Genomic DNA, 22,405 nt, shown 5'->3' with positions numbered 1-22,405 from the left:
TTCATATGCACTGATGATACATAGAGTAACTAACGAGACTGATGCTAGCAAGCTAGACGATGGCGCCAGCAGCTAATGTTGTCGACTATATTTTCCTGTTTGTTTATGTTTTCTATGAATGGCCTAGAGGTTTTTCCATGCATGTATTTACTGATATCTTGAAAAATTTGGGTTGCGTCGTCACCGTAGGAACAGAATTGTAGACGTGATATTATGCAGATATATCATGAGATTAGCTAGATGCCAGATGACTATTTTTGACCAGGTCATCATTTTCAGAATTAAACACTTCGTAAGGCCAAACATCTCTTTTTCGTGGTGAATGGTGTTCTGTTTTATGAAATCATTGTCAGCATTATTTCCACAATGAATTTGCTTCAATCCTGAAACTACAGTAGAAGCTTTTTGTGAAGACGGGGAGACAAAATGTCTATTTCTGCAAAGACAATCTAACAATGAACAGTGTTTGACAATGGAGTTCATTGGCAAACATTGTCAGACAAAAACCAGAGCTCAATGAAGAGACTGTCAGCTGCGTAAGCATTTTTGTTTTCCAAGTTAAAACTGAATACAAGGATCTTTTTGAGCAAAAACTTCCAATTGTGTCCACTTTTTGTCGACTGGTGTTGGCAATCAAATTAGCCAATAAGGGAATGATAATATTAAAGGCTTTACAATGCTATCATTGGCCTCTCTTTGGCCAACAATAAATGAAGCAGTGTTGAGCCTCAGCTGTTTCATCATGAATATTCATCAACTGTGTCTCTGTGTGAAACCTCTGTGTATGCATGTTTGTGTGTTGCCATGTGTGTGTGTCTGTGTGGAACCTCCTCCATCACAATGTCTGACTTTGTCTGTGTAATTTTTAAGGCGTTGGAAAAAAAGGTAAAAATCACAAAATTGATTGATTATTAATGCAGTAATATTTCCTAACATGACCTGACACTTATCATTTATTTACACAACAAAAAGAAAAGGTATTTATCTTCTTAAAAATGATAGATTGTAAAAGAGTCTTTGGTCCGAGACCACGGCATCACATTCCCGATGATGGAAACCGAACTTCGATACAGTGCTCATTTGTGTTTCATGGTAATTTGCAGTGGCAAGTGGAGCAGTCAGTGGTGCTCTGTGAGTAAAGCAGAGGGGGCAAGAAGAGGATTAGATAATCAAACAGTGTGCCACTTTAAATAATCTCTGGATCCTCTGGGGGAGGTGAGACTTAAAGCTGGAGCCCTTCCGCTTTAATTGTCTGATTTTCCCATCATTATCGTTGAGGGCCTCAGTAATTCAGCCTGATTAAATATTCAGGAGCCAAGCAGAGGAGGATGACAGAGAGGGAGGGGAGGTAGCAAAAGGAGAATGATGAAAGTAAAAAAAATAATAAAAAATGACTGAGTGGGAAGTAAATTGGGCTTTCGTTGTCATTGGCTGTTAACAGATGAGAGTAACAGAGATTATGACCCACAGTGTACATCACAATTTACTGTCATATTACATTATATTATGTATACTGATGCTTTTCCATTTAAAATTGGAATTTAAAATCCATATCAAGCATACTCTATTCTTCACTTGTTCTTGAATATGACTAATGTGAATATTACAAAACAAATGCAGAAACCTTAAATAATGTTATTTGTGCCCCTGAGTATTTCAGCCATAAAATCATTGATTTTTATGAAGAGTGACGTACTGTTAGACAATATTAACGTTTGGAAGTTCAAACACCAATAGGTGTTATTTATAGAATGGTTGGATGAACACGCTTCAGTAAAATTGGACTTAAGTGCTGTAAGGTGACACTGATTTAAAGCAAGAAACAAAATATCTTCTTATTTTATGTTTCTATTGTATTTGCTTCTTTGCTTTCCCTCTCTTGCATTCAGCCCCATCCCCCATTTCTGACTGCAGAGCTTGCAGTGGTCAAGCCGCTTGACGGATGCACCACCTGACGAATATCAATCAAGGTTGCTACGGAGACAGAATCAGGCTCCCCTCTGTTTTTTTTTTTTTTTCCCTCGACTGCACCCCTCCGGCATCTCGCATGCGGCTGTTTGTTGACTGATCATGATTTGTAGTTTTTTTTGCTGATCTATAAATCGATCATTAATCTCATGTAGGGTACGAATTGAAAAATATAATCCTTGAACCGATTCATCGGCACTGTTACTAATCGAGTAGACTATGCAAAGCCCAAGATGTCTCTGATCCTTTCAAATGATCCAGGCAGACAGGCATAGGATGAAAATGTCCATCACTGCTAACGACATTAAAATAAGCACTGTCAAAGTTGGGCTGCTTAGATCAGGACCACGGCCAGAGGCGCAAATCATCACCAGTTACACAGTAACATTTCCTCTTGGATTACTAACTGTCAGGAGACCATTTTTTTTTCCTTTTCTTATAATTGCTCCATTTTAGCCTCCCATATGCCGCACACACATTTTCTCTCTCGGCAGCCCCCCCCCCCCCTAGTACCGCTGCTAAACATGATGCTAACCAGTGAGATGACTCCCCATAGACTCATCGTTATTGGCATTAGTGCCAAGCCAGCCTTCAGAGGGTTAAGTAAATATTGGGTAAAGCATCTGCTCTCAGAGTACCGTCATCTGCTTGTGTTCCTTTCTGGTCCCAGTCTGATATAAATCACATTCAGCAATTAGTGCCACATTGTCCCGCTGCTCTCGTTAAATAGCCTCGCTAGCTGACGAACAATGTGTGTGTCAGAAATGCAAAGATGGATGGATGGATGGATGGATGGATGGATGAATGAATGCTTCAATGGATGGATGATGCCAGATGAGTGATGATGGATGAATGAATGAATGAATGAATGAATGAATGGATATTTGAATGGGTCAGAGTTTGATATTGTATGTCAATCCAATGGTATGCACATTTTGACCATGGAGGGAAAGAATATAAAATAAGCAGGTCAACAATCGAAGAGTCATAGTACGACATGGCTGATATCAGATATTGTCCACAAACTGAACTCCTCAACTACTAAATTTGCACAGTGGAAGATAAATGGCAAATGTCATTGATATTCAACACTGCGACAAAATGATTGCTCAATTGTAAACAAGAAATACGAGTGATTGAAAAATTATTTCATTCTTTCATTGCCCCAGGTGCACCCTTGCTCCAACAGTATATGAATAAAACAAAATTACAACATGATGACTTGGCATGATGTCGAAAAAGTGTTAATCAAAGATCACAGAGCTGATTTCAACCATTTGTCATGTCAAGGCCGTGATCTAAAATACCAATTAAAGCTTCAATGTAATTTAGCTGACAACATGACAACAGTGTGAGAGGACAAAAACATTGGCTGGCGAGGGGAGAAATAACCATCAGTTCCCTGATTAACATATTGCTTGAAATTACCACAATCACCGGGGGAGCATTTAACATCCTGTCATCTAGGGGAAGAAAAAAAAAAGTCCCACAAATAATGTCAGAATGAATGTAATTGATTTATATTCTCTCTCTCTCTCTCTGATTGTGCTAGCAGTCGCCGTAGTGCCCATGCTAATTAAGAGGTAATGAGGGAATAATTGGGCATACCACAGCCAAAAAGCGCAATGAGAACAGACAGAGGGACACGTTCAGAACCTCCAGGTGCTGGAATAGCTGGACATTTCTGAGAGAGAGAGATGCTGCATCTGTATCAAATAGGCTCTGCCTCCTCCAGCAACGCCACCTGACTACCACTTTCAGACAATAAGGCCGGGGGGGTGGTAGGGCGGAGAAAGGGATACAGTAGAGGGGGATGGGGAGAGCAGGTGGAGAATGGTCTGACTTGCAATGCAAACATAAAAAAATACATAAATAAAAAAAAACAGCCCTGTATCCTTTGGTGTGGTTTACTTATTTTAACCTTGAGCAGCACATTTCTTTTTCTATAATGTTGAATATTGTACATAGGTCACATGCAGAAATCTTTTTTGAATATAAAATAATAAAATATGAAAATAACAAATATAAACCCCCCTTATTAAAAAATAAATACATTCCAGATCGATGCTGTTTAGGTGCTTTATGAGAGGGAGAGCAAGAGAGAGAAAGGTGAGCTGGTTACTGTGGCAACTAGGAGAGTGACTCCTGGCCTGATGCTTACGGGGGGCTGTAGCGGAGGGAGGGATGGTGATGGTTGTGAGCTTGGAGGAGGCAGATCAGAGGGAGGTGTCAGTGGGCTACTGTGCACACAGAGATTCACCCTCTTTTTTTCCCCTATTCGTTCTTCTTTTGATTCTTTTTTTTTTTTCCACAGTAGCAGAAGAACAAAAGATGCTGCCTTCAGAACGGTGGCCGCTCTGGATTGGGCTCCCCGACTAACAACCTCACTTAGCTTGCCGCTGACACGACCAAACACCTCTTTAGTCTTAAGAACATGGCATGCTTTTAGTCCACGGCAGATCACAATTTCACACTTGAGCCGTTCTGTTGATTTGATTGTAAGTATCACAACACGTCGGTCATCTTCTTGTTTTTCCAGAGGTGCTGTGATTTTTGAGGCCTATGAAGATGACAAGTGCAAGAGGATAGTAAGTACCCTCTGACCTTATGACAGGAGCTCACGGAGAAACAGACTGTTTGAGACAAACAAAGCCATGGGGTGTGTGTGTGTGTAATGACTATGCTGCCCCCTATGGTGAGGATGACCTTCTAAACAACAACAGACTGTCACTATTGCGGCGGTGCCTAGTGGGAGATGCCCTCAGTGCAAGGTCAAATGCCTGGAACTTAGTGGACCAGAGCCATTTAGCATGCAAAGATGTCTACAGCTACAGACATCCAAGCACAGAGGCCACGAGCTTCTTGTTTGTTTCTATTTTTTTTTTTTTGTTTATGTTGTTACTTTTTACCATGAGGGACAATGACCTTCTGGTTGAGTTCACATTTTGTTGGTCAGTAACCAAGCCAAGAGAGATTTGGAGATTTACCATCAATAAATCAAATAATCACCAATTGCTCGTTGTTTTTAGAAGTTTTCTTTGCAAAAATCGTCCGTGATTTAACTACAATCCCGTTTCTGCAAAAACGGATCTTAAAAATCCTTCCAGCCGATCGTATAGCGTGAAAAGTGACACCGGTACTTCTCAGTTTTAGTTTAGAGTGTACTGGAAAGATGTCTAGGAAGCTTCAAATATGACATACTCGTAAAATAAAAGCTAGCCAAAATAAAAGCTTCCCCAACAAAGCCATCAAAGCTCGTTATTGCGTCGACATTAACGAGCTTTGATTTTGAAGTTGATTGATGCTTATTGTTAACATATCGCCCACAGGGTCGCGTCATCCAAAAAAAATGCTGCTTTATTATACGCGACCAGCTTTCCTATGATCTCAGCCAGACATTTTGAATCAAACGCTCATTCTTATGTTTCAAGGAGCACTTTGAAGGAGATGGGGGGAAGAACTCAGAATAAAGCATATGGCATGTTGAATTTTTAGGCGATGAGACCTGACAGGTTAACTGAACATTTGGTAGGAGGTACCGAGCAGTAGGGGTGCGCAAACACACCAAAGAGGATGAAGGAGAGGCGGCATGTTGTGTGTGTGTGTTCTAGAACTTATGCATGATTGTGCGTTTTAGTTGGGAAGGGGGGGGAGGTACGTAAGGTTGCTAAACACTCCCATCTGTTCATATCCTGAGGCGCTACTTGGGCACTTAGCTACTGTCTTATGCAAATGAGCTTTTGCCCGTGTGTTGGTTTCTTCCAAGATAAATATCATTTCAATAAATTTGGAATGACATTGACAATTATGGGTTTTTTTCCCCGCTATCCCTTGAGATGCATCTTTTAAAGGGCTTCTCGAAATATACCGACATTAAGATGTGTGGGTACGGATTGTTATTCCAATATAATAATATTATTTGTTTGATTCTAAATAAAAATAATTGCTACTGCAAACATTGGATTGAGTTTATCACTCTTCCCTAAGATTTACTATAAGCGATAATTGCATCTCAAATAGCCATCTCTGCTGTCTCTTATTCATATAGCTCTAAAAATGTAATGTGGAATCGTAAATCACTTCTTTAATGAACCCCTTCTGTAATAACTTTGCCTCTTTAAGTGATTGCTTATCGCGTCAAGTCGCATGCAAATACGGAAAAATGGCTCTTAGATTAACTGTCGCAGATGATTTTTGTTTTTTTTTGAGGGGCAACAACAATAACAATATGTGAATTTTGTTGCTCTCTGCATGTACATATGGAAGGACAAGACCATTTTATTTCCATTCCCAAGAAAACCGCCGCTACGATTGATTGACATCATCTGTAACTTTGGACTGACTAAGTTTGACCGAGATTGAAAAAGCATATCCGTGATGCATATCCGAATTATGCCATTTAAGAGCGAACAATTGTGTCACTTGAACCGTGTAGTATCAAGCCAGCCTTCCTCCAACTTACATTTTCAGGCTTAATCGAGACTTGCACCACCCACAATCGTGTTCCTCGACAGATGCCTATGTGTGGATGTGCTTTGCACTAAATGATCACATGTTTAAATGGAGATAAGAAGCTTTTTGATAGTGAAGGTTTAGGAGCAAAACAGTTGAAGATGCAGAGGAAGGCAAGCAAAGCCTAGACTGATTTGAATCTGGTAAACTGTCAGAGAGATGGATTACCCCCCCACCACCACCACCACCAAATCCCGGGCGAAAATAGAGGCCTCGAGTTATTTACTAGCCTTACAACCAGATGCAAACCATCTGCACTTAATTGTAAGACATAAACTTTATGAAGATCAACTAGGGATTAGGGCACAAAGCCTCTTATGGCGTAGAATTGGTGTCCCTGCTTCGAGGGAGAGTACGGGAGGCGGCTCAAGACACGTCACATGTGCTTTGGAGGACGTCAAGTCTACCGTTCAAGTCTCATCTCTGATGTTCTAAAAGATGACATTTAAAAAAAGAAGAACGTTTCAATTCTGGTGGTCGACTCCATCCAACATTTGAACAGGTTTGAGGTTCTTCACTTAAATGAAGCGAAACAATTTAGCAACCAGGTAAATCTCAGTACAAGGGAAAATATCCAAACGGGATAACAATTACAGGATTCCAACAAATCACCATGTGGCATTGTTTAATGTAGGTCGTGGCGCATTATGTTGTTTGTCAGCAGCCATCTGAAGACACGAGATAAGAAGTTCTGCCCAAGCCACTGAATGGGAGGTAGCCAGCATAATCCTATTTAACAAGATCTAGGCTGAATGCGGGGTGGGCCATGTCAGTGGGGTCACGCGAGAAGCCTGGCGCACTCAATTTCTGGCTCCTTAGCCCAACTTGTGCCCATTTTCTCTCAGGTTTGAGGTCGCTCAATCAATCATAAGACAAGCACTTGTTGCATGCTCCTATTTGTAAGAAGGAAAACAATGAAAAGATGATGGCAGAAATTCCTCCTTCTAGGAATCAAAGAAAATGAATGTTGGCCGCTTTATATTGTTTTTTCCCCCCGACTGCACTAATTCCACTCATCTCCATATGTTAAGGGGGGGAGGGGGGTCGGGGGGGGAAGCGTGTTGAACGCGTGTGCCACGTAGGGGGTATCAGGGATTAGGCCATCCTGTCTGGACATATGCTTCTTATAATCACGCTGCTCATTGTGTCTGCCTGTCCACTGTGGCTTTCTAGATAGCAGGACTTACGGAAAAAATCTGCCGCCACCCCAAATCAAAAATGACAGACTCCACAAAATATGTGTGATTCACTTTGTTTCCTAATCAGGTTCATCGTTGTGATCAACTTTTGCATGCACTTGGAATCATGTAAGAGTTTTTCATATGGGTCTTTCAAAAACAGCCAAACAAATAACCATGATCACTTTTTGAGTAAATGTCGTCAATTAACCTATTTTGTCAGTATAAAAATTTTTCGAAAATAAAATGTATATATATTTATATAACCCTAATCCATGCCCTCCCTTGATTACCAGGTATAGTATAATCTGGCCCATCTGTCATGCAGCAAAACTGTAATGCAATATGTCAATTACAAACACATACAATTCCCAAAGCACAATTTCAGTTCCTCACTTTTAAAATGAATTAATAATGCATCATTTCAGAAAAGTAACATTTTGAGTGCAATTCAAACCATTAACAGGAGCCGACTGGCACAAAATGGCTGCCTTGGATTGAAAACATAGCAACATCCATATCAACTTTTTCTCCTCGATGAAGATGGACAAACCATTTGATTAACTGTACTTGATTACATGCACAATGAAAGAAGGGCTGCAGTGACCTCGAGGTCCTCATCAGGCCCAACCCCATTGGGCAGAAGATTACATTGTATGTAATCCTTGGTTTGGGAGCTGAAGGGATCACAGACCTCAAACTGGAGGACACAATGTAATCAACCCCAAGAACCATTAGACCCCAATCTAAGAAAAAAGCAGATGTGTGTCCAGAATGTTTTTTTTTCTCTGACAATAAATTCGGGGACACATTCCAAACTATCATCATATATTGTTGAAGAAAAAATATTTCTTGATTAAGATATTGTAGTTTATTTTGATGCGAAGCATAATTCATTTTTGATTCTAAAAATTGAATCCAAAATTCCTCACTCAATTCAATCACTCTGATCAAACCTGTGCCTGGCAGGGTAATAGAATTTCTATTTTTAGAAACACATAAAAGACATCCCTTCAATCTAAAGTGCAAGCACAGTCCAGAAAAACAAACTAAAGTGGAAAAAGAGAAGCAAGCGGATAACATTCAGCGAGCTTAACTGCTGCTGCCGTGAGAAGAGCTTATCTTGCCACCACAGCTAATATGAGCTTCTCAAACAGATGAAAGGCTTTCTCAAATTTTTTTTTGTTCAATTTCTCCAGGCAATTTATTTAGGGTGGGGGTAAAAAAAAAAAAAAGAGAAAGGGGGGAAAAAAGGGACAGAACAGGAGCGAAACGTATTGGCCTAGTCGATGACGAGTCATAGTGAGCTGCAGCCAATCAGACTGAGCAGGCAGCGTCAATTCGGGCCCTCAGCAACAACGTGACTATTTCGTGGATGCAAGAGCCAAATCGAGGTGGGCTTCTTATAAATATGAGCCACTCAAGCATTTGGGTCATTCATTGATATCACGGTTTTTCTTTTAGGAAAAATTCTTTCGAAACCAAAAACACTGAGCTTTCCAAAATACATTTTTAAATATTCATTTTGTAGGCTATACCAAATATTATGTAAAATACCCTTGATGTGTAAATATTGATAGTTTAAAAATAATCCTTAAAAATGGTTCAATCATGACTTAAAGAAGCATTTTAGGAATTGACATTAAAAGACCAGGAAAAATAAATATGACTGATACAATTTTATATGTTGCCTTTTTTAAGGGAAAATAGTGAATCTAAATGAGATCATATTTTTCTTTCAGGTTCTAAATAAAAGGATAGAAACATGGATTTCTTATTTGCCTTGAACAGAATGTAAATTATTGGGAAGTTTGCAACAGCGATATTTAATTTTTTTTATCATAATGATTTTATTGCTAATTATGAAAAATACCATCCACTGATTATTTTGGGGTGGGATTCATCATTTCCAGCATTAGATGTCAATTTTGCTTATGAAAACATTTGTCACCATCTGCTCGAGGAGCCCTCAAGATTTCATATCGGGGGTCGTTTTGTGCTCACACACGACAGGGCACCTGGGCAAAAAACGAACCAATGAGGAGATGGAGACGGCGGGAGGGATTTACTAATCCCAAAATACACTCTGCATGCGGCACGTACTGTTTGAGGGATATCACGCCCCCTTTCTGCTCCAGACGTCCATCTATCAAGGTGATTTCCCATGGCAGCTTGTCTTGAAATTACCTTTCCAGAAAGCACCTTTCTACTCATACATCTCACCCCGCAGCTGACGTTACTTGAACCCACTCCATTATTGAAATTTTCAATCAGGATCATGAATTCATAAACTTGTGGGATGATTCTGACCCGTGTCTGTACTTTGATTTAAAATGAAATACACGATAGGATGGAAGGATAGAAAGATGCTAATTAAATTACACGCATCCATTTTAAGACCTGGCGGTATTTATAGAATCCTTCACGTCAGTGTCAACAAAGGCAAACATCAATGATGTACGTTGACATTTAATTTCTTGCCTGTCCTTTGCTTTAAGACTCATACGAAAGCGTCGGCGTCATGAGTCTGCATTAACGCTCAAGTCGTGTTTTATTTTATTTTTTTTCTCTTTTGCTCGCTTCCTTGAGAGAGAACAGGGATAGAAAACGAGAAGGGGGGTATAGAGAAGGAAGAAGGCCGTGAATAGGCAGAGTGAGTGGCATGCATGGACAGCCCCTCTGTCTGTCAAAGACACTGCAGCAGCTGCATGCACGCGATAAGAGCAACCATTCACAGCCAGAACCCCCGTCCCCGTCCCCCCCCCCCCTTCACTCCTTCTTTTTTCAACCTCCTACACAAGACACAAACACACACAGCGATATTCTGCAGTTTTTCCCAAAAAGGCCTCTGGTGAGGTGAGGTGAGGTGGATGAGATGGAGAAGGGACGGGAAAGATGACCCCTCGCATTTTTTTTTTTTTTGGACAGACAGTAATCATGCATATATTAAGATATTTCTCATCCTTATATGATTATTCGTTTATGCATTAATTCAAACATTGTATTCATTTGATAAAATCCTCATCTTGGTTTTTAGAGCACCAAAAAAATATTGTATCTTTGTTGCAAGTGTCACGACAGTACGGAACCGTATCAATCATTTCGACCTATTGATAATATCCAAATCAATTCAATCTACAAAATATCTAAGTCCTAGTTAATTTGTGACTACTTCCAAGATTAGTTTTTTGGTACTCTTATAGCTGATTTGTATCTTGGCAGAAGGCCACACATGACCTGGCATGTGTCCAGGTCCATGGCTTACTCAAGAAGATATGTCAAACTGCAGTGGCACAATTTTTTTTTAATATATATATATATATATATACATACACACACACCAAATAGCATTTAAGGGTTTATGATTCTTGAGTCGCCATGCTGCCCTGCCCAAATGTATCCACCCGTAATTTTCCCATAATGCTTTGTAGCAACTGCAGCTGAATTAATGCACAAGGATATTGATTTTCCTCCCCATTCTTTTTCTCCCTTCTCTGCCACCTTGTATTTATCAAGCTAAGCTCATGCTACTGGCTGAGAGGAATTCTACACTTCATTACTGCTGACCATATATAATATAGAACAAATTTATCACACCATTCAGACTATTTCTTTTTCTGAAATATGATAGATAATTATGAAATGTAGAAGATGCCTCTACACTGTGCACATTTGGTAGTTTCTGTCCATGCAACCACTTTCTGACCCATTTTTTCTATATGAGTAACAATAACCCAGCCAATCACTGACAGACAGAATGACGAATGCTGGAAAAAGACTAAATCCCGCCTGTCATAGGTCCAATCCTGCCTGTCGGTAGGGAGGAAAAATAAGGCGGAGGCTGAGTCTCCTGCTCCTCTGGCTACACCCATCTCACAGGGAGCAGGAAAGCCATTACCCGCCCACCAGCTAGCTCAAGGTTGTGCTGCACCAATAGCTGCAATTACTGTGCAGAATTCCAAGAAAGAAAAAAACAAAACAATAGTAGAGAGCCACATTTGTTGGAGAAATAACTCCAACACACATTCCCCAATGACAACATATTACTAATATGAATCAAACTGTGAAATACACAAGAATGTGTTACTACAATCTGCTAAACTACTAGTCCTCTGCAAATATGCACACAAAAAAAAACACATTGGGGAATTAATTCCCTCATGTGGATTTTTTTCTCTACAATATTTCTTTACTACCTACATTGAAACATCATTTTAAGCTGTCAAAATTTGTGATTGAATATATTTTTTATTATGACTCTGCCTTTATTTAATTAAAGAGTGGAAAAGGGAATTGTGCACGTTCAGTCATCTTTGGATAATAAACTTTTAGGATCATTGCTATTTGGTTGTACCCAGGGGCACCGTAACGGCAATGGCGCCAACCCTCAACCACAGAGCATTTTAATTGCTATGTAATTGCCAACAATTACAACACCGCAGAATAGTCTTGAGTGCTGATAATAATCCATGAATAAATAACATAAACATGAATTATTTTCTCTGTAATAATCCGCAGTAGTTTTGAAACACACTTTTTATTTTTCCAAACCAATTTGCGCCCAATCAATAGATTGCCTGTTATCTGAATGGGCGGGTACTAAAAAGTGTGACAGGTTGGATATTTTTGGAGCCTTTACAGTAAACAGAAAATACTGAAAGGAACCATGATATTGGTAGAAACGTGGATTATGTGTGCAATACATAAAAGCAAAGCAAAGAAGGCAGCAGTGGGAAGATGAAGGAGAGCTGACAAAAGAGAATGTGATGGCCGACGGCTCTGATGCATAGCGCGTGTGCCGCATGAAAAGGAAGACTATTTTTTTTGTGTGTGTCTGCAGTGGTGTTGGAGGGGGGATCGGACCCCTCTTGGCCCCACTGCTGCTGAATGCAGAGCAGGCAACAGCAGCAGACTCAGGCAAATGACTACAAGGCCTCCTCAGTGGCTGCAGCACAAGCTCCACCTGGGGAGTGGCCCAACTCAGTCGTGGAGAAAAAAAAAAAAAAAAAAAACATCCCACAGAGAACCATCCACCAGAACAAATATAACCAATTTTAACCAATAAAAGGGCAGTTTCAAATTTTTAGAACAAACACACACCTTTGGTGTTGCACATTTCAAATATAAAGCACAACACACTCCAAAGGGATTCATTTTTTGTGTACCAGACAAATTGCAAATAATTATTGGAAATGCTGTTAGTTACTGTGCAGATTAATCCACAGACATGGGTACAAAAAAAAAAAAAAAACACAAAGTGCACTTAAAATGTGTGTGTATCACAGTAGGAGGAGAATGGTGGGATGTACGCACTGAGACGTGAATAAAGACCATTTACTCATGAATTCATAGACTTTGGACATCCATTATTTAGCATCGAGAAGAGCAATGGGTTGGTGGTTGGATTATTTTTCTGACAAGCTTTAAATGACTACAGATGTGATGGTTTTATATTTAGTTTGATAAACACTCCTAAGATCCAAATAACATGAATGCAGAACAATTCAACATCCAGTCAATTTTGCCAATTCAGCAATAACAGGACCCTCCTCTCATCCTATACCAGAAACATGCTAGTATAAATCCATTTACGGGCAATTATGAAAGTGCTATAGATTTTATTATAGCTGAGTTTGCCTCTGAGGACAAAATCATCACCGCCACCACCAACAACAACAAAAAGTCACTCAAAAGCATTTGCCCTCCATCTAAAAGCAAAACCGCATTAAGTTGTGTCTATTGGGTTCGCTAAATGTCCCACATAAAATGAATTTGCCCCCCAGGGTTGGGGGGGAAACAATCACATAGGCGAGTGTTCCATTTAAGTGATTTGAATGATCGGAGCGCCGCAGAGAAATGGGTCAATACACTGAGACTAAGTGACATGGCTGGCAGCCCGTGTGCTCGTGCAAGGCTGGCAGAGGAATCGTAGTGAGACCTCGCTGTCATTGGGTCAGACGGAATTGCAAACACAGACATACACGCCTGGACGCTAAGTTCAGCCTGGGCTAGTCCTCATTTTTCCATTTCCACAGCTAACAGAGACAACACACACATCTTGGGTTGTCACAATCCATAGCCAAAAATCTTCCATTGAGCCGCAAGAGTGGAGGTGTCAAAAAGGTCATTCTCAATAGCGGTAAGAAAGAAATGCGACTTACTTTCAGCATTAATTGACATTGTGTCTTTCTCCCAGGACACAACGGTGATGTAGGCCTCCACTGAGGCAGGGATAATGCACTTGAAGACAGCCACATTGCCTCTCATGGCTTTCTGGTCCTCCACCCGAACAGTGTAGGGTTCCCGGAGGACTAATGGCGGGGGATACAAAGAGCTCATTTCAAACATTTGTTTAAGGAGGACCCAGAATAAGAACTGGACCCTCGTAAACTTCAACTAAAAGTTCCAAACACCTTCCAGAGTTTGATACTGATAAATCATACAGATTCCGTGTCATATAGATTGATACCAACCAGCCTTAATGTGGACATCTTGGCTCCTGATTCTCCCTGAGGGGTTCTCCGCTGTGCAATAGTAGGTGTTGTCATGGATGAGTTTGCTGAAACTGGAAGGGGGGATGTGGAAGATCTGAAGGGTGCCATTGGAGTGCACATGGCGGATCCCTGGCACATCATAGATCTCCTCACCGGTGGCCAGATACCAGCGCAGTGAGACAGGTGGCACACCTGCTGCGGGACAGGGCACCGACGTCCCTGTGGTGCTGGCGAACACTACCTCTTGCACAGATGCATTGACAAAATATAAGCTGGAACGTAGATCTTCACAGAAAACTGCAAGGAGATGAAAAAAAAGAAGAATGTTAGAAAATTCATTCAAAGCTTTATGAAAAAAAAAGAAAATTGAATAAAAGATGATGTCAATTGGACAAGGATGTGTTTAAGCATTGGAAAAGTGCTCCGCTAGTAAATTGAAATATTATAAATGATTATTGCTACAACATAAGCCCCCAAACATTTGTATGACACGATTGCTCGATTCTCTTTCGCTGCCACCCGCCTTCCCATCTGCTTGCCTGTGCGACAGCTGCCAATCCCGCCTCCCTGGAGACGAAACATTTTAGCGCTTCATAAATTCCTAATGAGCATGCTCAAATCGCAGGCCACTTCCACCCACTGGTCGCTCAACCTGTTACAACAAACAAACATCGGGGCCAACACATGTCTCAGCACATTTGGAGCTGCACTCACTTCACACGTGCGGTACTCGGAGGGCCGGCCTGTCCCGTAAGTGTTAAATAGTCAATTGCTGTATTTGGTGACAGCTACAACATTGTCAGATCTTAAGTGAGATGGCTAAAAACAACACAAGAGCCCTGACACCAATCATCATGGGGGAACAGATCAGCAATGAGTAAACACTTTGAGTACATTTAAATGACCTTCGCAACATGCTACTTGGGGAGTTTGGATGAAGGGACCAGTGAGACACATCAGTGTATTTGAGGAACAATTAATTGTATTTTTAGTACCCGATTTACAAAATAGGTTGGGTGCCATGTGTCGGTAAAGGTTGGGAAACACACACACACACACACACACACACACACACACACACACACACACACACACACACACACACACACACAGACACACACACACACACACACACAAAAAGGGACATTCACAGCTTTTGGTCGCCATATTATTATTTGTTAAAAATTCTCTATAATTGTATTTCAAACAGGATTTTCCAAGTTGAGTAAGGAGATGATGGTGGTCATCATGCAGCTTCTGTTTTGGTATGTTTTGGAGAAGGTAGCTGAACGAAGGAAGATGGTCTGCTGTATAACTGCTTTTGTGTCAGTCCTCTGCGCGCCAACTCATAAAATATTGAGACCCACCCCCCCCCCCCCATTTCTGGGTGGTTGATTTCTTCAGATGAGAAAGCTTGATGGACACACAAGCCTTTAAGATGGTAACGTTTCAGATAGATACAATATGACTACATTTATTTTTCAGTGCAATGCCAAGAAAATAGTACGGGAAGGGCTTGAGTGGGGAGGCGGAAAAAACTGAAAAGCACTCAGACAGTCACATACGGGCCAATATTACAAGAGGGGGAAAAAAAAAAAAAAAAACAGAAAGCCTTGGCAGAGGTCAAAGTATGTTCCACCTTAGATGACTATCACATGGCGGTTGCGAGCCGTTCCGAAAATTCGCACGAGGTGTTTTCCGAAGCGGTTCAGCCATTGTGGAGCCCCTACAATTTCATTTGGAGCTCAAGGGCGGCAGACACACTTGGGTCAAGGGGAGTGCACACGGGCGTGTCATAAGAATGTGGGGGGGGGGGATGAGCGTTAATGTCGTGGAGCCTATGAACACACACGCTGACGTGTCCTTGGGTGACAGGCGCACGAGTCAATGCAGCCAGTGATGGTGCTGGTTTGGCTTGATGCTATTAGCTTGTCTTTCACACAGGCAGCAAAAAAAAAGGATTCATTTGAAACATACAGACTCTAATAATAAAAGCACCAAATCGTGTTTTTCCCCAAAAGTATAATCGGCACCAGGGCATCAAAAATATTAAGGCTACACAGGAAACAAGCACTGAGCCATACTGACAGCTCGTTGCGGGCCATGCAGGTAATTACGACGGATATTGTCAAGGGAGGGCAGAATGGGGGGCTGGGCTATAAAAAAGAGGAGGGGGCTGTAGATCAGGGGGGACCCTCATAATGACAGTGAGTAAGCATCCACGTCGACCCCCTCCACAAAAGGCCCCCAGACTCAGAACCTCCACCCCCCTTCCACTTCTGCCCTAAGGCCTTACAGAATATCTAGTAAAGCAAAATGTGGTGAGCTGAGATGTACAGATCACAGAAGAGGGACTCGTCACTCCCAAATCATCGGCTTCCAATTTGCCCTCATGAATAATTGTTGAGCTCAGTGCCATGCAGATGCAATGTAAAACCAATGATAGTCTCCTCTGATGTCAACTCTCCAGAGGGCAAGACAAGAGTCATCGTGGACTAGTTGATGCATATGAACGCTGAGGAGACGAGAGAGTTCCCACGTACTGGGGGGGGGGGACTTTAATGAGTCGTCAAGGTGGAAGCGGACAAATCAACTCGGACAGAAGAGGGGAGAGAGATATGAAATGACTTCGAGTGAGTAAATAAGATCCTGATGATGCCACATACAAATGTGCATCGAGAGAGGAAGCAATGGTTTAAAAATTCTCATCTTAGATTTGTAAGAAAGATTCATTATCAAAATTTGATATTAATCCCAGTCACTTTTTTTTTTTTGCCAAACCTATTCCAAATCAAATGTCAACTGAATTTATAGGACCTTAAAGCAGTGTGTCCAACATGTGGCCCTGGGGGCCATTTGCGGTCCGTCTGCCCCTGTGAAGATTTCACTGAACAAAAAAAAAAAAGTTCTGTAGATTTATGAAAGCAACAGAATTACATTCTCGGTCAATGGTGAGACCGCCACATCGTTTTAATTACTGCTCAGACACATTTGAAAAGGCACAATTGTGATTAAATTCAATGAAATGTTCAAATTATATAATAAACAAATAACACAAAGCCGAGTAATACGAAACAACTCCGTACATTTTAAATGATGCAAGTGCTTTGTATTTTTGCAGATCAGCAGTGGCTACAACATTTTAAAACAAAATCAATTTTGGGCTTTTTACAACCAGCTGTCTCTGCAGCACTATTATAAATTACCCTGATGGAAAGCCAGTCAATTGAGAATAACGGTAACAAGCAAAGACTTACAATATTGCACGGTGTGCATTAACGCGACACTAAATCAGCATGAGCCGCTCTTATTTATTTATTTATTTTTTTATGAGACAGTGCAAAACCAGAATTTCTTTTATTCATGTTGCCTTCTAGTCCATCCTTACATATGTCTTTTTCCTCTGAACGGTGTGTTTAAGAAAGCTATTGGAGGTTCAGCAAATAGCGGCAGGCAAAACACACATCAACATATTCAGAGCGCTTAGTGCCCTGGATTAATCAAATTATAATTTAATCATCTGATCAAACAGTAATTAGCATAATCACTTCTGGGCTCTGCCTGATAGAGCGGGGACTGAAGCGGAATGGCGCTAAGGGCTAGCAACACTTAAATGAAACATTTGCCAGAATGTTTGAAAATCTAACACGTTTTCGGGCCACAAATCCCAGGCACATTCTGAATGCTAATCAGCATCATTTGGTTAGGCCTTTAGAATATTTCAGATGAAAGGAAAGACAAATATTTTTGGTCTAGCATTACTAAATACAATTCAAAAATCCTAAAAAAAAATATGAGATGTTGTATTTTAATATTAATGTTGTATTAAAAATGGCCACATGGGATTATAATTTTTCTTGCTTACACAAACAGCTCTCATTTAACAAAAATATGCTTTCGAATTGATTACATACAACAGTGATCAAGATCATTACAAATGATTTTGTTTACTTTTGATCCAATTAATCTCATGTATTGACTGGACATTTCCTAAAACTTTTCAGATTACTCAATATCATCACCACAAGCATGTAATTAATACCAAGACAATTTAACATGCAAAGAAAGTGCAATCCATTTTCCAGTTGTTTCGGACAAACAGTATATGTATGTTGTCCAGCCTTCACCAGAGTCTAAAAAAATAAATAAAAAAATGTTTCTGCATGGTGAACCAGAATAAATTGATATGAATCTGTAAGCATAACACAAGATGACTCCATATGAGCTTTCTTCCCCCGCTCTTCCTCCTCTTTCTGCCTCACTACACATCATCATCTCCTTAAGCATTGCAGTTGGGGTTAAATGAAACCTTTAACAGTTCAATGTGCACCCATTAGCATATGCTTGAGTCTACTCTCATCTCCACAGCCAAGCCAAAGCGAAAGCCAACGCAGTGGAGGAATACAAAAATGCTGACATCTAATGGCAAAGCAAGGTGTCATTTATAAATCCAGGAAGACACATTTTAATCATTTGAAAATAATCATCCTCCAACTGGACCTAAAAAATATCCAGTCCAGGAGGTCTGAAGAATTTATCTGAAAAAGAACTTGAAAATGATTTTTTTTTTTTTTACTTCACTTCAATACCAAGCCTCAAAAGGACACCTGTCAATCACTGTTTTGGCTCCAGCATACTTTATTTTGCATGCAATGGTAACATTCAATCACTCATCTTGTCTCGATCTTGCGGAAAGTACATTTCGTTAATTATCGGAATGCAAAAATCCAGTCTCGCTGGTCCGTCAAGACATTTTGAAAACACGTTTATTTCCCAGTGGCCTACATTGCATTGACTGCTCTGTTGACGTTAATGGGCAACTGAGGAGCTGGCTGGCTTGTTGCTGTGACCGTGTCAGACGACCCGAACTGTATATGAAGTGACAGAGTGTGCCAAAAAAGACACCACACCACACAGACCTGGTTTCCCACTGGCCCTAATGCGACCTCTACCACGTCATGTTGTTTTGTCTGATTGTAATTGGGTTAAAACAGCGCCATGATGTAGGCTACTTGCCAAATAGTCACAATTGTAGCCTGGTTATTAAGTTACTTGCAAACATTAGATCTCCTGGGATTTCTTCTCGCGGTGTTTAATCCAGGTCGAGATATTAGAAACCGTTGCCACAGTTTGACTTCAGCCACAGATGCTTCGAATCAACTAAGTTGGCAGGTAAACAAGCACCTGGGAGCTAACTTGTTTACCTGCCAGTTAGTACCAGCACAAAGTATACATGTTAAAACAAAACAGATTTAATATTTTGGCGGACACAAATGCATGCGAAAGAAATAAAAGTGACATAAATGATATCTAAAGGGGTTCCAATTAAAGAGTTGTGTCATTCACAGATGTTTATTTGTTGGTATTGTGTAGAGGTCAAAGTAACTAAGTGACGCTAGAGCGTTTTTTAGGTCAGATTGTTTTGTTTATTAAACAAGTAGATTTTCTGGATCAGCACTCCCCATCCAGGACCGATCCTAAAAGGAGACAGTTGAAGAGCACCCTTTGTATATTTACACATCTTATCAGCACACCATTGAGCATGTATCATATTTCACCCCAAGGCTCAGTTGAGCAAAAACAACATTTCTGCCACATGCCCAATTTCATCCCTTCATCAATGGAAAACATCGCTGATCGTTGATTTAACTCTTAATAGAGACGCTTTGGAGAGCGGTTGAAAAGCTCAAGCACCATTAAATAGAACTTCACAGCAAATTTTACTCTCAGCAACCGTCAATGTTTCATCACAGGCCTCAAATGAGCAGATTAGAACAAAACAGATTTTGCACACTAGGCCATCTTCATAAATGATCACTTCAAATAGGTGGCTTGAAATATTTCAAAGATATGTCCCATAAAAAAGGCAATGCTCAGTAACTGACATTCAGAATTATTATAATTTTTTTTTACATTTATTCCTCATTAGTCACAAGTACGAAAATAATACAAAATGTTTATGTTCCCAAAAAATAAAGGGTCACCTGAGCCCAAAACCCACACTGCAGTGAACTCATTAAAGCAAGTCTCCATAGAGACAACCACAAGAGCACTCCCTTAAAAGCCTTTTATATTGTCTCGTTCAAAACAAAAGACATAGGACAACCCAAAATCCGCATTATTATTATTTCTATGCAACAAAGATGGAAGGCTGCTAATATTTGAAAACCACTACGGCTGCATTTAGCTATGCTAAGAAAAAAAAGTCCAATTCTTTTCTACACACATACAAATGAAATTTGAATCAATAAATAAGAGCAAAGGGTTGCTGATAAATGAACTGAGTTTATCGATACGAATGCCGCAGCATGGTGCGCATGCAGCGCCCATCGCCAAAAGCTGCTGCTGCTGCTGCCATTCAAAGTTTCCATGTAGATGTCTCCAGCAGCAGCCATTTTGCAACGCTCATGCCTGGACCAAATACTAAGAAAAAAAAAAAAAAAAGCTAGCCGCAAGCAAAGCAATACATCCCGCTCAGCAAATAGATATTAGCAGAGTACAAATGTCAGATTGAAAGTGAACATCAATGTCGTGGCCGTATTTGTTTGAAAGCGCCTCGCTTGCAGTAAAAATGGAGTCTTTGGTGCACCATTGCGTTTACTCCCCTTCTCCCCGAAGAATAAGAACCGTGTAGAATTTTGCTTTCAGCATGGCCGCAAAATGGTTTTCCTGGAACGTGCTTCACTCTTAATTGTAACCTAAAACACCTTTAAGTGCTCCCATTTTCTTTTAAAGACAATTTACGCCCCCCCCCCTGCAACATGCTCTCTACCCTAAAGCCCCTTGTCCTCCTCATTGCCCCCCCTTCTTCACACACCCTCCGTGGATTCGCCATTAAATAAAATCCTTCCCTCTTAGCCACCGAAAAACGTAATTTGATCAAATCTTTGTGATTGAAGGTATTTTGATTAAAGAAAAAAAGACATCCAGTTTCTTTTTTTTTTTTTTTTTTTTACACAATGTGCTCGTATACAAGACTGATAAGGGCTTGCCTTTTTTTTTTTTCCCTAGTCCCAAATGCCTCCATGTCTGCTCTTGTAATATGGCGGGTGCAATGGAAGAGAGAAAAAAAACCTAGCTATTCGATAATCCTTTTTCTCAAAGTCATCTGAACAAAAAGGCCACAATATGTGCATGTTAATTCATTGAAGTCAAAATGATAAAAATATCTCATAACATGCATGAAGTCCATTTTTGAATTAGTCACATTTTAATCGGTAAACTCTATCGATTTTAAAATTGTTTCAAGTGAAATGAATTAATAATGTTTCAATTATTGGAACCTGCTAAAATCATACTACAGATACAATTATTGATCAAACAGGTCTCACATGCAATGTAATAAATGCTCGTTTTAGTTTGGAAAAAAAAACGGACTGAGGCCTATATGTAGTGCTGTTTGATTACAAAAAGAATAAATGCATACAGAGACAGAAAGCAAATGAAGAGATTATTCTTTCAGGCCTAGAATTTACTCAAAAGTCATGGGGGGGGGGCATTAATCAATATTAACACATTAATATGTAGATCCTAAGTTACAATGCACGCTGCACCCATTGTTGGATATATAAAAGCGACCTATTCATTGCTTGCAACCTTTTTCCAATTTGATTCAAGGAAGTGAAAGGTTACAAATATTGCATCAAAAGGTAAAAAGCATGTTACACTTGAAGGTTAATGTAGATGAACCCTCTCTAAACGGCCCAGTGCCCGAGACTGAACATAGCAACAGCAACCCCCCTCCTCCTTCCCCCCCCCCCCCCCCCTCCCTCTAATGAAGATAAAGACTATTTGGAAATGCTTTAAGAACAATTGGATGGATAACTTCAACATGCCTAAACTTCAGTTAAAGCATGCAAAAATACATTTGTCAACACCTACCATTCAAGATGCACTGGGAAAAGATAAGAGCCAATATCCACATGCCCCGCTCCTTTCAATATCCAAGCTTAGGCTTTTTTCTGCTTCTCTCCTCGCACTCTTTCTCCTTAAATGGATTTCTGGTATTTCTTCAACAAGTCATTTGTAATGAAAGAAGAGGGCAGGCGTGCATTTCTTTCTTTTTCTTTTACTCCGACTCTCTCTCACACAATCCAGGGATGAAGAAGAGGAGGAGGAGGATGGTTTGGAGCTTCTTCCTGCAGCTGATTGTCTTGTGCTGCAGCGGGAGGCAGTGTAGTATATGATCCACAAGTATTGCGTCTCCCGCCTTTGGAGTGCGAGCGGAGGTGGACCGCGCGGGGCCTCAGCAGC

At 40.5% G+C, this 22,405-nt stretch overlaps 1 protein-coding gene across 2 annotated transcripts in view; it reads right to left on the bottom strand.

Moving 5' to 3' along the window:
- LOC147043284 (cell adhesion molecule DSCAM-like) overlaps positions 1–22,076 on the bottom strand; it is a 44,592-nt gene extending 22,516 nt beyond the window's left edge. For both annotated transcript variants that reach the window (XM_085935532.1, XM_085935533.1), the window contains exons 1-3: positions 22,034–22,076; positions 14,132–14,449; positions 13,820–13,969 (exon numbers count right to left, since the gene is read on the bottom strand). In XM_085935532.1, coding sequence (XP_085791658.1) covers positions 13,820–13,969; positions 14,132–14,449; positions 22,034–22,076 — 511 coding nt within the window. The remainder of the gene's footprint in view (positions 1–13,819; positions 13,970–14,131; positions 14,450–22,033) is intronic.
- Between the last annotated feature and the right edge of the window lie 329 nt (positions 22,077–22,405).

Source organism: Syngnathus leptorhynchus, chromosome 17 (genome assembly GCF_054491065.1).
Source record: "Syngnathus leptorhynchus isolate UIUO chromosome 17, UIUO_Slep, whole genome shotgun sequence".
Classification (NCBI taxonomy): Eukaryota; Metazoa; Chordata; class Actinopteri; order Syngnathiformes; family Syngnathidae; genus Syngnathus; species Syngnathus leptorhynchus.
The sequence above is the reverse complement of the archived record's forward strand: the minus strand, read 5'-3'. Positions and strand labels throughout refer to the sequence as shown.